At 40.6% G+C, this 15,580-nt stretch overlaps 1 protein-coding gene across 4 annotated transcripts in view; it reads left to right on the forward strand.

The window, feature by feature from the left end:
* Positions 1–1,948: 1,948 nt before the first annotated feature.
* Positions 1,949–15,580, forward strand: part of LOC149152386 (phosphoribosylglycinamide formyltransferase, chloroplastic-like) — a 195,130-nt gene continuing 181,498 nt past the window's right edge. For 2 of the 4 annotated variants that reach the window (XR_016262724.1, XM_089440239.1), the window contains exons 1-2: positions 1,954–2,226; positions 2,361–2,601. Coding sequence is in view for 3 of the 4 variants with exons in the window: in XM_089440239.1 (XP_089296365.1) it covers positions 2,020–2,226; positions 2,361–2,601 (448 nt within the window). In the remaining variant the exon portion in view is untranslated. Of the gene's footprint in view, positions 2,227–2,360; positions 2,602–15,580 lie in introns of all 4 variants that reach the window. The other 2 variants (XM_089440237.1, XM_089440238.1) reach the window with 2 other exon arrangements.

Consider the following 15,580-nt stretch of genomic DNA (forward strand, 5'->3'; position numbering starts at 1 on the left):
AATATGGATTCCTTGACACTTAGGTTGAGATTTGAACCATACAAACTACAAATCATTGAGTCCAAGAAGATTTGACAAATTGTTGTGTAAGTGCTCCAAATTTGGGATGCGGCTTAGGAACGACCACAAAAAAATGCCTCTTAGAAGAACCACATGTAGTTCCCAAATCACGCACTTTCGAGGCAAACCAATAGTGGGTTACCTAATTGAGAATGTTTTGCACAAAACCCATGTCGCCAAATTTCTATATTCTTCTTTGTGGATTTGAAAATCATGTATGAAGTTAGTTAATCACTCATTTTTGTTTGACACAAGTTTATTGAAACATAGATCATGAGCTGGAGGCGCGTGGAATCGATCTAGGTACAACCTAGATAACATGAAACTATGCCATCAACTTTAGGAACAAGACCCATGTTCCAAAATTTCCCCTTGAGTTGCATATATATGCCAATCTTGGAGGTCGGTTTCAGGAACTACTTGAGAACTACAAGAACTAGGCATAATCGTCATTAGTAAAACCAAATTTAATCCTCTCTAATTCATTAGAAATAAATGACAATTAACTACTGTAATGCTTGTAGACTTGTTGCAGTATATTCATAAAGAAACACAGTAGAAATAACAATGAACAAGTGAAATGATAAGATAAAAGGATAAAAGTTAGATGTTTTGAATGGTGTAAGAGATGACAAAATGACAACTCAACAAAGGCATTAGAAGAGCCACATGCGATGTGAACCTTAATGAATGCTAGCCTTACCATTCGGTCCAAATTCTTTTGTCGACCACATCAATGTTTAGTCTCAAGGATGATAATGTAAAGGGGTTAGATTTGGTCTAACCCTCTAAGGTTGCCATGAAGATTTTCAAAGGTAATATTGGAAGATGTGAGATTTACATTGCACTCATTATATAGAGATAAATAGATCAAAACCCACTCTTAGATAATAGTGGAACAAGTGAGATTTGCATTGCACTCTCTCTACACTAAATAAAGCCATAGTCTGCCTTTTAGACATTTTGGAGTTTTTCTAGCTATATTTTGAGGTCCAAATTGCACAAAATCCAGCATAGATATTTTGAAATCACAAATTTAAATTGTGAATTCTCCATAATTCAAGTGACTTAGGAATTTTTCAAAATACATTACTAAACCCAGCAAAAATTCCCCAAAAAACCTCCCTAACGAGAAACTCCAAACTTTCTTATCATATTGCTAAATCGAACAAAAATTCCACAAAAACCTCCCAAACCTATAATAGTGAGAAAAACTCCCACCTTTCTTATCATATTTACATTCCGCGATCACTACTATGCTCGCAAATGCTCCCTAATAATTTACTTCAAAACAAATGGATTTTATTATTGAAATGGGATTGCACTTCAAAAAAATTAGAATAGCATATTTTGTTCTATGACTCAGCGGATTCTCACACGCCCATACAACACAGTCAATCCATGAGAGAGGTACGAGATAGGCATATTGCAACCAGGTAGGCACTCATATTTATGGTTGGGGTTGGGATGGGCGGTTTCTCAATGGCGTCTTTGTTGCTTCCCCCCTCTCCTTGTTGTTGGTCATCTGCAGGGATTTTATTTGAAATCACAAATTTAAATTGTGAATTCTCCATAATTCAAGTGACTTAGGAATTTTTCAAAATACATTACTAAATCCAGCAAAAATTCCCAAAAAAACCTCCCTAACGAAAAACTCCAAACTTTCTTATTATATTGCTAAATCGAACAAAAATTCCACAAAAACCTCCCAAACCTGAGAAAAACTCCCAACTTTCTCATCATATTTACATTCCGCGATCACTACTATGCTCACAAATGCTCCCTAATAATTTACTTCAAAACAAATGGATTTTATTATTGAAATGGGATTTTACTTAAAAAAATTAGAATAGCATTAGCATATTTTGTTCTATGACTCAGCGGATTCTCACACGCCCATACAACAGAGTCAATCCATGAGAGAGGTACGAGAGAGGTACGAGAGAGGCACTCATATTTATGGTTGGGGTTGGGATGGGCTGTTTCACAATGGCGTCTTTGTTGCTTCCCCCCTCTCCTTGTTGTTGGTCATCTGCAGGGATTTTATCATCACAACAATCTACACACTCGAGCGTTACACTGCCACCATCGCCATCAAATGCTCTTCGTTCACAACTCACGAGCTTTGGAACCCCTACCCTCTCCATTTTTCGAGCGCCACCCAACGTAAGTTTCTTTTTTCTCGTTTACTTTTGGCTCTTCTACGAGTTCAAATAATCAGCCTGAGCGGATTCTGGGATCCGAAACCGCGACCTCAATTGCCACCTCCCTTCAACATTTTTTCTTTTCTTTTCTTCCAGAGATCATATTTGAAATGCCCTTGGCTAGCTATGGTCAGGGCCGTTGAATGCAGAGCATTGGGAGCCACAAAGGACGCGGAGCCTAAGAACGAGAATCCGCAGAGAAAAGATGTTGGGAGTGGAAGGAAGAAGGTGGCCGTTTTTGTTTCCGGTGGTGGTTCGAATTTCAAGGCTCTGCACCAAGCTACTCTCAGAAATGACATCCCCGGCGATATTGTTGTTCTCGTCACCGATAAGCCTAGTAAGTCCTTTTCCAATAACTTTGTTCATGCAATGTTTGTTTAATATGTGCATTAGTTAGATGGATAAAACTGCGGCTTTCTATCTCATTTCACAGGGGTCACCTTCCACTGCCTTTAAAATGAAGATAAATTTCATCCGATTTAGAACATGATTCTGTCAAACGACAATGTAAGAAATTCGACTGGAATCTGTTCTCTTACCTTCTTTTAAAAGTAGTCGGAGATTTACTTTAAAGATTTTGCAGGTAGCATCTTCGTTTTAATCTATACAGAAATATCTAATGCAATTCATGGCCGCTTTGCACGGACTGTTACACTCGATACTAATCAAAACCGGTTTGGTGTTTCTGAGTCGGTTTAGCATGATGTGTTTGTGTAAGCTAGGTCTGGTCCTTATTTTGAAATACAGGGTATATGTAGAAATGGCATTACTAGCATAATTCAAATTTCATAGGGGAAGTTAGTCACCTTCTCAGCACCAAGATGCACATGCCAGAGGGATTCATTTCCATTGTCCGGAACCAAGATGGATGGTTTTTTTTCGAAAGTAAAATCAAATGTTTCTATTTCAAGTAGAAATGAAAGATACATTTTGTCCTTTAATATGTTATAAGGACATATTTTCAGACTGTAGTCAGCTATATTGCAGGTCTCTGCCCAAAGAGACATCAGCAAATCCATGTAATGAATCATTGCTTTGGTTGTCCCTATGATGGACTGGTTTTTCATCTGTTCAACCCCATTCTGCTGAGTGTTGTAAGGTACTGTCAGCTCTCTCCTCTCTTCTCTGCAAAATGCACGAAAGCCCTGGAGGTATACACCCCTCCATTTTCAGATTTCTAACACTTTGATCTTCCTGCCTTGTTTGATTCTCAACCAAGGCTTTGAATTTTCTGAACTTACTGAATACTTCATCCTTAGTCTTCATAAAATAATCCTAAGTCTTATAAGAGGAATCATCAATAAAAGAGACAGGGTACCGACTACTCTTCAAAGAAGCTGAAGTCATCGATTCACACACATTCTAATGAATCATATCAAGAATCTCCCTTGATTTATTCTCATTGCTTGAAAATGGCCCTTACAGACTCTAGTATCCTTGATCTTGAAGTTCAGCATGTTGAAATTTGGTACCGCAGGGCAGGTGGTTCCCTTAGGCTTTGATCTTTGGCCTAGGGAAAAGTGTCCAAAAGAATTTAATTTTTCTCCTAAAGTGACTTTATAATTTTATAAAGTTAAATCTAATTTAAAAGTGACTTTAAATGATAAAGTTACTAAGTTTAATTTTAAAGTGACTTTTATAAAGTCAATGAAAAATTAGAAAGGAAAAGTGACTTTGGAAATAAATGACTAAGTGGGTCTTTATTAAAGTGGGGTGAATTAAAAAATAGAAAGTGAGATTTAAATGAGCATTTAATCTCAGTCATTGATCTAAATCTATTTCAGCCATTGGATTTAGAGATCACCCAAAAGTCACTTGGATCACCCAAAAGTCACTTGGAGTTATATTAAAGGAGGAAAATGAGGAAAAGGTCATTCATTATTTCATGAGCAAATTGGGAGAAGGAGAGCAAGAGAGCAAGAGAGATTTCTGAGCAGGGAGGAGAAGGAGACAACAGCTTGGCACACATTCCAAGGCAGCAGTTGAGCAGATTTGTACAGCTGATTCAGCACATATTGAAAGACAGATTTTTGCACAAAATCGAGGAGCAGTTTGCTGATTTTTCTGCACATAAAACGGAGGCCGTACAACATTTATTGCTGTCCTGTTTGCTGTAATTTCCAGATTGCTGTGAGGCACGGGAAAGGAGATAAGTTGTAAATTTGCTTGCTGATTTTTTGCTGAATAATTCTCACTGTAAAAAGGCAATTTTCAGAAATAAAGAAGAGCTCTCAAACTGGTTTTCCCCAAGAGTTGTAGGGGGTTTTTCCAGGGTCAAGTTGACCAAAAATATCAGTATTTTAATGTGTTTTAATGGCTGTTTTTGATTGCTGATTTTTAATTCTGCAATTTCCAGCATTCTGAAAATTTTCCAGAATTTGTGTTTTCAGCAATATTTATTTTTCAGTCTGTTAAATGTATGGTTATGGGAATGGGCATTTAACTACATGGGAGAAATAAGGAGAAACTGAAAACCGGGGTGGGAAAACAGAAATTTCTACACAGCAATCCTTGCATCATGTCCTTTAAGAGTGGAGGTACTCCATAATGCAGGTGATCAAACTGCTGCACATGTTGTCATTGTAATGCACTGAAGCATTGTGCTTCCTCAAATCTAGCCGTGGCTTGTAAAAGGCTGCCTTCACATGCTTCCTTGCCCAAAACTTGAATAGGGCTAGTGCTGCATTTTCTAATGATCACTTGTTGATCGTCAAACTAAGCCACACACTATAGATTTGTCATGCAAGAAACCGAAAGGATATTCTCAGTCAAACTGAGAAGATACAAGACATAAGTGAACTCAAGAACATCACTTGAAGGCATGTTGAAAGAGATAGAGTCCAATTTGGTAATTGGATGAGGGTTGTCATTGCTCAACTCCACTTGTATGCCATCATCTTGTTTTGGAAGATCACATGTTAAAATTGGCAACTAGAGCCAAATTCCACCTTGGGACAACTCATTTGATGGAGGTGATGATTGCATTGAATTCCTCTTTTCGAGAGGACCAAAACTGATATAAAGATCATCTAATTTGGACAAGCAGAAGTGTGTTTTTAAATTTATGCCAACACATGTGCAAATTGTTTAGGTCGGCCACATCATCATGTAGGCTCATGAAGCCCAACGGTTGTGTCTCTTCACCCTCAACAACTTGTATAAATACAAGTGTCCTCTCACCTCATTTGGCATCATCATCACTCGCACATTCTTCTGTCTCCTTCTCTCATTGGTTCGTACAACTATAGGGCATTCTCTTTCTCTCACACGTGTGGCAAAGGAGGTCGAATTTCAAACAAATTACAGGGCAAAAATTTCAAAACTGTTGCAAGGTTTGACCAACGTTGACCGAGCACTTTGATTCATCCTTTGACTTTGATTTTTGTGGGAAAATTTCACTTTTGGCAGGCCGTACTGTTTGGCACAGAAACCCATAATTTCTGGGCACTTTGACCACAAGGATGACTGTAGGGTTGACCGTAGACTTGACTGCAAAGTTGATCGCAAAGTTGACTAAGTTTGACCATAGTTTTTAGGACTGTTTTGGGTTGACTTTGACCACCTTATCAAGCCGAGTTTGGCTGGGTATGATCGAGCTCCAAAGTGGAAGATTTGCCGCTGCGTTAACCATCTTTGACTTTCTTGTTAGGGTTGAATTTGACTGCAAATTTGACAGGGCTGTTTTGAGTCTTCACTGTGATTTTGCAAGTCAACTTTGACTTTTTGTACTCACTCTGTGCTAAACATTTGATATAATAATAGGAAGAATTGATCAAAGGGTTTTCCCCACATTGGGATTTTTCCTTGGCATCCGCCAAATCTAGTGTTCTCTTGTCTTGGCTTGTCTTCTGCATTTTGTTTCATGTTCTATCTACTTTTACTGTTTTAATGGTTAAAGTGATCGCAATTGGAAATCGTCATTGGGTTGCTAAAATACATTGAAGTAATTGTGCTAAGCATAGAACATACCATTGCTAACAAAATTTAACATGGTATTAGAGCCCAGGTGAAGACAAATCCCAAGCAAGAGAGAAAAAATCAATCACAAAGAGAGATCTGTTGGACAAGGACAAGCCTCAATGGCTTCTACATCTTACTTCAAGGTTGAGGATAGGCTGAATGACAAATCTGAGTATCATGCATGGAAGATGACTTTGGAATTGACTTTGGAAGAGCATGATGCAATGGACTATGTGCAGGGAAAAGTGGTGGAGCCTCCTTCAAATGCATCTGCTGCTACGAGGACAAATTATAAGAAAGGTGAGGTCAAAGCTAAGAAATCATAAACTCCATTCAAAAGCATTTGGTTGCCTATATTGCTGATTTGGGAACATCTAAGGAGATGTATGATAAGTTGGTTGGGATGTTCAAAGTGAACAATGCAAATCAAATCTTCTTTCTCAAAAACAAGTTGAAGGATATTGAAATGAATAAAGGGGAGTCAATCCAATCCTACTTCATGAGAATAACTCAAATCAAGAATGACTTGCTATCTATTGGAGAAGTTATTTCTGACAGGGAACTCACTCTCATTGCTCTTGGAGGTCTTCCAAGACCATGGGATGTCTTTGTCACCACCATTCTCAACAATGACATGATACCTGGTTTCGATGAATTATTGGCTAGAAGCACTTAAGAGGAGTCTAGGATGATTGATAGAGATAAGCGACAAGCCCTCCAATAGAAATGAACCTACTGCTTTCTCCGCTTATGCAAAGAAGAAAATTAATGCTGGTCTAAAGAGACAGGGTCATGGATCAAGCAGGGATTCAAAGAAGGAAGAAAAGGAAGGTGCTACAATTACAACAGGTTCAACCACTATGCTAGAGAGTGTTCTCACAAGAAAAATTCTCCAAGGGATGATGACAACAACAACCACAACAATTTCAAAGGCCATGGCAATCAAAGGAACAATAGGTTCAACAATAAAGGAAAGCGTAATGCTCCCGCTACTTGATATGGAAATTGTTGACCTCCCAAAAGAACGAGAAACTCCAGGTATGGGGATAGTAATGTTGTAGAAAAACAAAATGAATTTTATCTTATTTCGCTTTATCTACTGCCTCTCCTCTGGACACGTTGGATCATTGGTTGATTGATAGTGGAGCCTCAAGGCACTTCACTGGGTACAAGGAGGCCCTCTCAAATTTGGTTGAAAAGAAGACTAATTTGGAGATCATACTTGGAGACAATGCTACTTACTCCGTGAAAGGGATAGGTACTATCACTCTTCACTTGAATCAAGGTCAAATCATTCATCTACAAGAAGTGTTGTATGTCCCTGATTTGAAGAAGAAACTGGTGTCTATTTCTGCGATGGAAGATAAAGGCTTCAAGGTAGCATTCATTGATGGAAAGGTATGTATTTGGCAAAGAAACCCTAAAGATGCATTCACTCTTGGATTTAGGGTTGATGGTCTATATGAAGTTGGAGGAAGTCCTTTGGGAGCCTTGACTTGCGACACCTCTCTTCAATCTAAATTATGGTAACGAAGATTTTCCCACCTTCATTACAAAGCCTTACCCTAGGAAGATGGTCACAAGCATGCCCGAGTTCAACATGAATCATGAAGGAGTTTGTCAGGGTTGTGTAGCTGAGAAACTTACAAGGGGACCATTCCCTTCTAGTGAAAGCCAAACTGTTGATGTTCTTCAATTGGTCCATTCTGACCTATTTGGTATGTTGCCCGTGACATCATTGGGAGGATACTTATACTATGCAATCTTTGTGGAGGACTTCTCACTTAAAACATAGATCTATTTCTTAAAGAAGAAGGATGAAGTGTTCAAATGGTTCCGTTTTTTCAAAGCATTGGTGGAGAATGAAACAGGGAAGAAGATCAAGGTATTGAGGACCAACAATGAAACCGAATATGAATTCAATGATTTTTGCAGAGAGGCTGGCATTAAGAGGGAGACAACTGTTCCATACACTCCTGAGCAAAATGGAGTTGCTGAAAGGAAGAATCGAACAATCATAGAAGCCACTCGTGCCATGCTCCATGATTAAGGCCTACCGAAGTTCTTATGGGGAGAGGCTACCAACACTACGGTGTATGTTCAAAATAGGAGCCTGCATCAAGCACTGGATTTCAAGACACTCGAGGAAGTTTTCACTGGTAAGAAACCTGATGTTTCTCATTTTAGAATATCTAGTTGTCCTCTGTATTTTCATGTGCCTAAAAGAAAAGAAACAAGTTGCAAGCATTTGGGAAGAAAGGTATATTTGTTGGCTACAGTGAAAATTCAAAGGCATATAGAATTTATGTGCTTGGTCAAAGAGATGTGGAAGTAAGCCATGATGTCACCTTCGATGAAGATACTGCCCTTGGGAAAGCTAGTGATCTCCCTATCCCAAGGAAGGACAATGATGATGATGCGGAAAAACAGAATGAACCTCCTATAGATGAGCCTATGTGTGATGTTGAAGGTCCGATGGATCCCATTGATCCACCTCCTAGCGATCCCTTTGCCTCAAGGAAAAGACCTTTGTGGCTCAAAGATACTTTCAAAGATGTTGAAAGACATACTGCTCCAAGGGGGACATTTTGTGAAAGTAAGAAGCCGAACAGGTACCAAGGACATTTCGTTGTTATGAGTACTATTGTTCAAGCTAAACCATGCACGTTCAAAGAATTCGTAAAGCACCAAGTATGGAAGGATGCGATGAATGGGGAGTACAAATCAATCATGAAGAATGATGTCTGGGACGTGGTTCCTAGACCCAATGACAAGTTTGTGGTCACCTCTGAATGGCTTTACAAAATCAAACATGGAGCTGATGGGAGTGCGGAAAAATATAAGGCCAGGTTCGTTGCTAGAGGCTTCTCTCAACTATGACGAGATATTTGCACCTGTTGCCTAATATACCACTATCTGATCTATTATTGCTTTCGCTGCTACTCAAGGATGGAGCCTACATCAAATGGATGTTACGACTGCTTTCTTGCTTGGCTCGCTTAAGGAGGAAGTATACTTGGAACAAAATCAAGGGTTCGAAGTACAAGATCGAAGGACACACGTGTGCAGGTTGAAGAAATTCCTCTATGGGTTGAAGCAAGCTCGTAGGGCTTGGTATGAGAGGATTGATAGCTATCTTATGAAGTTGGGATTTACAAGGAGTGATGCTGATTCTAACCTATACTTCAAGGTTGAAAAGGACATGCGTCTTATTTTAGTCCTTTATGTAGATGATCTCTCTCTGATAGGTGTAGACCCTCTCATTTATTAATGCAAGAGGGAGTTGGCTTCCGAGTTCGAAATGAAAGACCTAGGACTGATGCATTACTTCCTAGGCCTGGAGGTTTGGCAAAAGCTAGGTAAGTTTTTCTTTTCTTAAGGAAAATACATTGTGAAGTTGCTCGAGAGATGTGGGATGGTGGATTGCAAGTCTGTGTCTACTCCAATGGAACTCAACTTCAAGAAGTTATGTGGTAGTGCTGCTGGGCTTGAATTGGCGAACCCTTCCGAATATAGACAACTTGTGGGGGCCTTGATGTTCTTGGTAAACTCTCGTCCTAACATATGCTTCGTTGTGAATACGATGAGTTAATTTATGGTCGAGCCTTATCACATTCATTGGATTGTTGCTAAGAATCTCTTGAGATATCTTCATGGCACAATCAACTACGGATTGAGATACATTGTCGGGAATTTGAGGCTACATGGATATACTGATGTTGACTGGGTTGGCAGTGTGGTTGATTGCAAAAGCACGTCTGGATGTTGCTTCTCATTGGGGCCTACTTCAATTTCTTGGATGAGCAAGAAGCATAAATCAATTGCTCTAAGCACCCCCGAGGTCGAATACATTGCAGCTAGTATGGCCTGTTGTTGTTGATTTGGGGTAGCATCGGATGTGTTGTAAGCCTCAAATTTTGCAGGGAGGCTTGGGAAATTCCAAAGAACCCAAAAAACATTTTGGGAAATTCCACCCAGAAGTGATTTTATTAAAATAATTAATATTTTTAATGGGGTTCCTGAGTCTAAACTTAGGAAAATTAAAATATTAATGGGTATTAATCTATTCAGGGGTGAAACTTCTAGAAAAAGCCATGGATCAAGTCAAAACGATATGAGGCTTTGATTATGTTTTAATCTAGGCCGTTGATTGCTCAACAAGAAGATATAAGAAGAGACTTGAGGGTCATTTGGAAAACACACCAGGCAGATACTCAGTTGCCCAAGAGAAATCGATTTTCTCACTGGTCAAAGTTCGACAAGAGAAAATCAATTCAAAGGGAGAGTTGCAGGTGGGGGAGAGACAAAGAGGGTTCAACATCAGTTAGGGAGACAGGGACAAAGACACATAGCAGCAGAAGGAACAACGTTGGGCGGATTGACCCTGGGTGAGGTAGCGCTGGCCTGAGTGACGCAGGCACTGCGCAGGCCAATCTAGAGGCCAGAGAAATTGACGGTGGGCAAGCCAGAGAGGCGCAGAGGGTCAAGGGACTTCTCTCTCGGGTTAGACACTTGTTCAGGAACGTCTATAAATATTTCTCAGTTCTATACTACTGGGTGAAATTTTGTACATGTTGATTTTTGCTGAAGAATAATAACACCCTCATCTGTTGCACCGATTTTCCCGCATTAGGTTTTTCCAGGGACAAGTGTCCAAAAATAACTGTGTTATTGTGTTTGTATATGTGCCGACATTTTACTTTCATTTAATTTCTGCAATGTATTAATTGTGAAGCCTGCAGTAGAATATGTTTCAATATCTGCTGTAAGAATACAGTAGATAACTTATCTCTGAAGTAATAAGTAGAAGAAGTCATATTAATCACTGCAGTAGGATTTCCATTTTAGAAATTTTCACATGGTATCAAAGCTACAGGGAAGCAGAAGAGAAAAGCCGGAAGATCCAATGCTGAGAAAGGAAGGGAATTCGAAATCCCTGCAAGAGTAGAAATTCGAATCTCCCAGAGGGTTGAGCAGTTCAAACCAAAGAGATTGGACTTCGTGTGAAAACTCTCTCTAAGTGAGCTGACAGAGAGGTAAGTCTTTTCCAGTCGAAATTTATTAGTGGTAGAAGGAATAACGCAACAGAAGACTCAGCAAGGAAGACGCAGTTTTTCCTACAGCAGTTGCTGGGATAGGTTAGTGTTAGAATTTGGACAATATGGATACTCAAAATATCCAAGATTTGTCTACCAGATTAGATGAACAATTCACGTGCTTAGCTAATTTGGCATCAGTGGATGTTTGGTACATTGATAGCGGGGCTTCAGCTCATATGACTAGAGTACGAGAACATTTCTCGAGCTATCAAGAAGAACATATGGACTTCCAAATAACTATGGGAAACAGAACGAAGTGTACTCCCATAGGGAGTGGCACCATAGCTTTTCAGACAGACGCAGGGACTGGAATCCGAGCCACAAATGTTCTACATGTGCCAGGATTAGGGATGAATCTAATTTCAGTGTCCCAGTTACAGGTCAAGGGATATGATGTATACTTCATCGGAAAGAAAGTATACGTTAAGCATCCAGGCTGGAAAAGGAAAAAGCAAATTGGGGTTCGTAGCAACAAGTTGTATAGGTTGCAGCTCGAATCACCAATGGCACTGATAGGTAGCAACTATAATGGTGAGAAGGAGCGGAATGAATTGTGGCACAGGGGAATGGGGCACTTACACCATGGAGCACTGAGGATGCTCAGAGAGATTGTTACAGGGGTACCATTCCTAAGCAATGAACATGATTACTCATGTAGAGGATGTGTACTAGGAAAGTACGCCAAAGCAGCTTTTCCCAGAAGTAACAATAGGGCAAGGGATGTATTTGGATTAATATACTCAGATATCTGTGGTCCCATGTCCACAAGGGCTCTTAGCGGTGGCGAATACTTCATCACTTTTATCGATGATCACTCTAGAAAAACCTGGATCTATTTCTTAAAGACCAAGGATGAGGTCTTTGATCGTTTATGAGAGTTCAAGGTTCGTGCTGAAAATATGACAGGGAAAAAGATAAAGGTATTGTGTTCAGATAACGGTGGAGAATATACAGACAAGGATTTCACAGATTTCTGCGCAAAGGAGGGCATCAAAAGAGAGTGGACAACTCCATATAATTCGGAGTAGAATGGAGTGGTAGAATGGAAAAACCGAACTATTGTTGGGGTAGCCAAAGCCATGTTGTATGATCATGATCTACCTAAGTATCTATGGGCAGAAGCTTGCAACACGACAATATATATTCATAATAGAACTCCTCATAAAGCATTGGGGAAGAGAATGCCCGAAGGAGTATTCACAGGGAAGAAGTCGGAAGTCAGTCATCTCAGGATATTCGGAAGCGTGGCTTATTGCCACATTCCAGATGAGAAGTGTAGCAAATTGGATCAAATTGCAGAGAAGAGCTATCTCGTAGGATACATCAAGACCTCAAAGGCATATAGAATCTACATTCTGGACAACAGGAAGATTGTAGAAAGACGAGATGCAAAGTTCATGGAAGATAGAGCTTTCAGGAAATCTCGTGAAATGTCTGTAGAAGATCAGTCAGGAGATGTTCTGTTAGTCCAAGAGCAGCAGGGGCGGCAAGAAGGACAGGCAGGAGAGCATATACCTGGGACAAGTACAATGACCAGTACAAGTATTTCCTCAGGGAGGAAATGGAGATGCTTCTCAACAGATGAAACAACGAAGTGAGGAGCAATACTTGGTTGAACCTCCCATCACCAGTGGTAGAACAAGCAAAGAAGTGTGGCAGACACTGAGGGATGCAGAGGAGTTTGTTGGAGCTCCTAGAGCTGAGAAAAGGTAACACAAACAACCAGATAGATACCAAGCATTGGTAGCTCAGGTTGGAGAACCCTCTGGCTTTCAGGAAGCTGTTCAACACTAAGTGTGGGTGGATGCCATGGTGGAAGAGTACAACTCCATCATGACAAATGATGTCTGGGAAGTAGTACCTAGACCGGAAAATAGATCTGTTGTAGGTTCGTGATGGATCTACAAGATCAAGTATGTCCCAGACGACAATATAGAGAAGTACAAGACAAGGTTCGTGGCAAATGGGCATGCTCAAAAAGAAGGGATAGACTATGAAGAGACCTTTGCCCCAGTTGCTCGTTACACCTCTATCAGATCTGTTATATCCCTAGCAACTCAAATGGGATGGGAGATTCTCCAGATGGACGTCAAGACAACATTCTTGAACGAGGTGATAGAAGAAGAGGTGTATATAGAACAACCCGAAGGCTTCAAAACTCATGAGAAGAAGTCTCATGTTTGCAGGTTAAAGAAAGCCCTGTACGGGCTCAAGCAGGGACCTAGAGCATGGTATGTTGGAATTGATAGTTACTTGTAGCAGTTGGGATTTGTCAAGAGTGATGCTGATCCCAATCTCTACTATTTACTGGTAGAGAATGAGCCACTTATTTTGGTACTATATGTAGATGACCTGTTTCTAACTGGATCATCTAGGCTCATCCAGGACTGCAAGAAGAATCTTGAAGTCGAATTCGACATGAAGGACTTGGGATTGATGCATTATTTTCTGGGGTTGGAAGTTTGGCAGAAGAATGGGGAGATCTTCCTTGGTCAAGGAAGATATGCTACAGAGATTTTGAAGAGATTCAGAATGCAGGATTGTCAACCCATGGCTACTCCTATGATCACCAACTGGAAGAAAATAGATGCATCAGAGGATAAAGAAGTAGATCCCACCTTGTACAGACAACTCATTGGGTCACTTATGTATCTGGTCAACACTAGGCCAGACATTTGTTTTGTGGTTAACACTCTTAGTCAGTTCATGGTGGAACCGAAAAGAGTGCATTGGGCAACAATTAGACACATACTTAGGGATGTACGAGGAACAATCAGATATCGGTTGAAGTACTCGAGAGGAGAGGATGTCAACTTGAATGGGTTCACTGATGCAGATTGGGCAGGTAATTCAGTAGACTGAAAAAGTACCTCTAGGTACTGCTTCAGTGTTGGATCAGGGATGATATCCTGGTGCAGCAGGAAGCAGAAATCGGTAGCACTGAGTTCAACAGAAGCAGAATATATGGTAGCCAACACAGCTACGTGCGAAGCCATATGGCTTAGAAAATTGCTTGTGAGCCTATTCAGGAAAAGGATGGAGGCGACCAAGGTTTACTGCGATAATCAGAGTTGCATCAAACTCTTTGAGAATCCAGTATTTCATGATTGGTCGAAACATATAGATATTCGTTATCACTTTATCAAAGATTGTGTTCAGCATGGGGCAGTACAACTACAATATGTTCCCATAGGAGAGTAGGTGGCTGATGTACTCACAAAGGCTCTCGGAAGAGCTAAGTTTGCTCAGTTCAGAGAGCAGTTGGGTATGATTGAAAATCCGTTTCAGTAGCAGGAGCAGGATGTAGTGCAGATGTAGTGTTGGGTGGCAGGACCAGCAGCAGCACAGATGCAGAGGGAGCTGCAGTACAGATGTAGCATTGACAGTAGCAGTGTCAAAGGTAGCAGTACAGTTGCAGCAGCAACGCAGTAGTTGATGGACAACATGACAGGCATCAATAGCGCAGATACGATGCTTTAGAGTCAGAGCAGTAGGATTTCCATTTTAGAAATTTTCACAGTTGTGAGGCTATTTGGTTGAGGAAGCTCTTTAGTGAGCTATTTGAGCACGCGCTGGATACCATCGTGATCTTCTGCGACAACCAAAGTGGGATTTGCCTTTCATAGAGTCTCGTGTACCACGACTGCTCCAAGCACATTGATATCAGGTACCACTTTATTCGGGATATGGTACAAGCTGGGAGCAATAAGACTCAACACATCAGGACTGATGAGCAGGTCGCAGACATCCTCACCAAGCCCCTAGGGAAGGTCAAATTCTTAGCATTTCGAGAAGGACTTTGAGTCCTTAAAAGTCTTTTCCATGAGGGTCCCGCTTGAGTTGGACATTGAGCTCCTGGGGGCTTGGGGTAATTCTTGGAGCTATGAGCAACCATAGGGTGAGTGGTTCACCTTCCCCTATTGGTGCGCTGTGTACAGGGTGAGTTGTTCAGTTTCCCCTGTGATACCCCATGATGGTTGACATGTGTGTAGGGTGAGCAATTCACCTTCCCCTATGATTGATGATATATGCATAGGATGAGTGGTTCACCTTTTCATATGGCATATGAGCAGGATGAGTGGTTCACCTTCTCCTACGAATGGCCCAACATACATCTTACCCATGTAGTCCGAGATTCATGGGAAGTACCTCTCATCTAGCCAATGAGTTGGGAAAAGTGGAGAGGGACCATAACACTACTGATGGACGCATTGTGTATTGCTGTACTCCTTATGTCTAAGATGCATGATGTTCAAA

Source organism: Pinus tabuliformis, chromosome 9, assembly GCF_031772625.1.
Source record: "Pinus tabuliformis cultivar Carrire ecotype Pingquan chromosome 9, CPIR1, whole genome shotgun sequence".
NCBI classification, from domain to species: Eukaryota; Viridiplantae; Streptophyta; class Pinopsida; order Pinales; family Pinaceae; genus Pinus; species Pinus tabuliformis.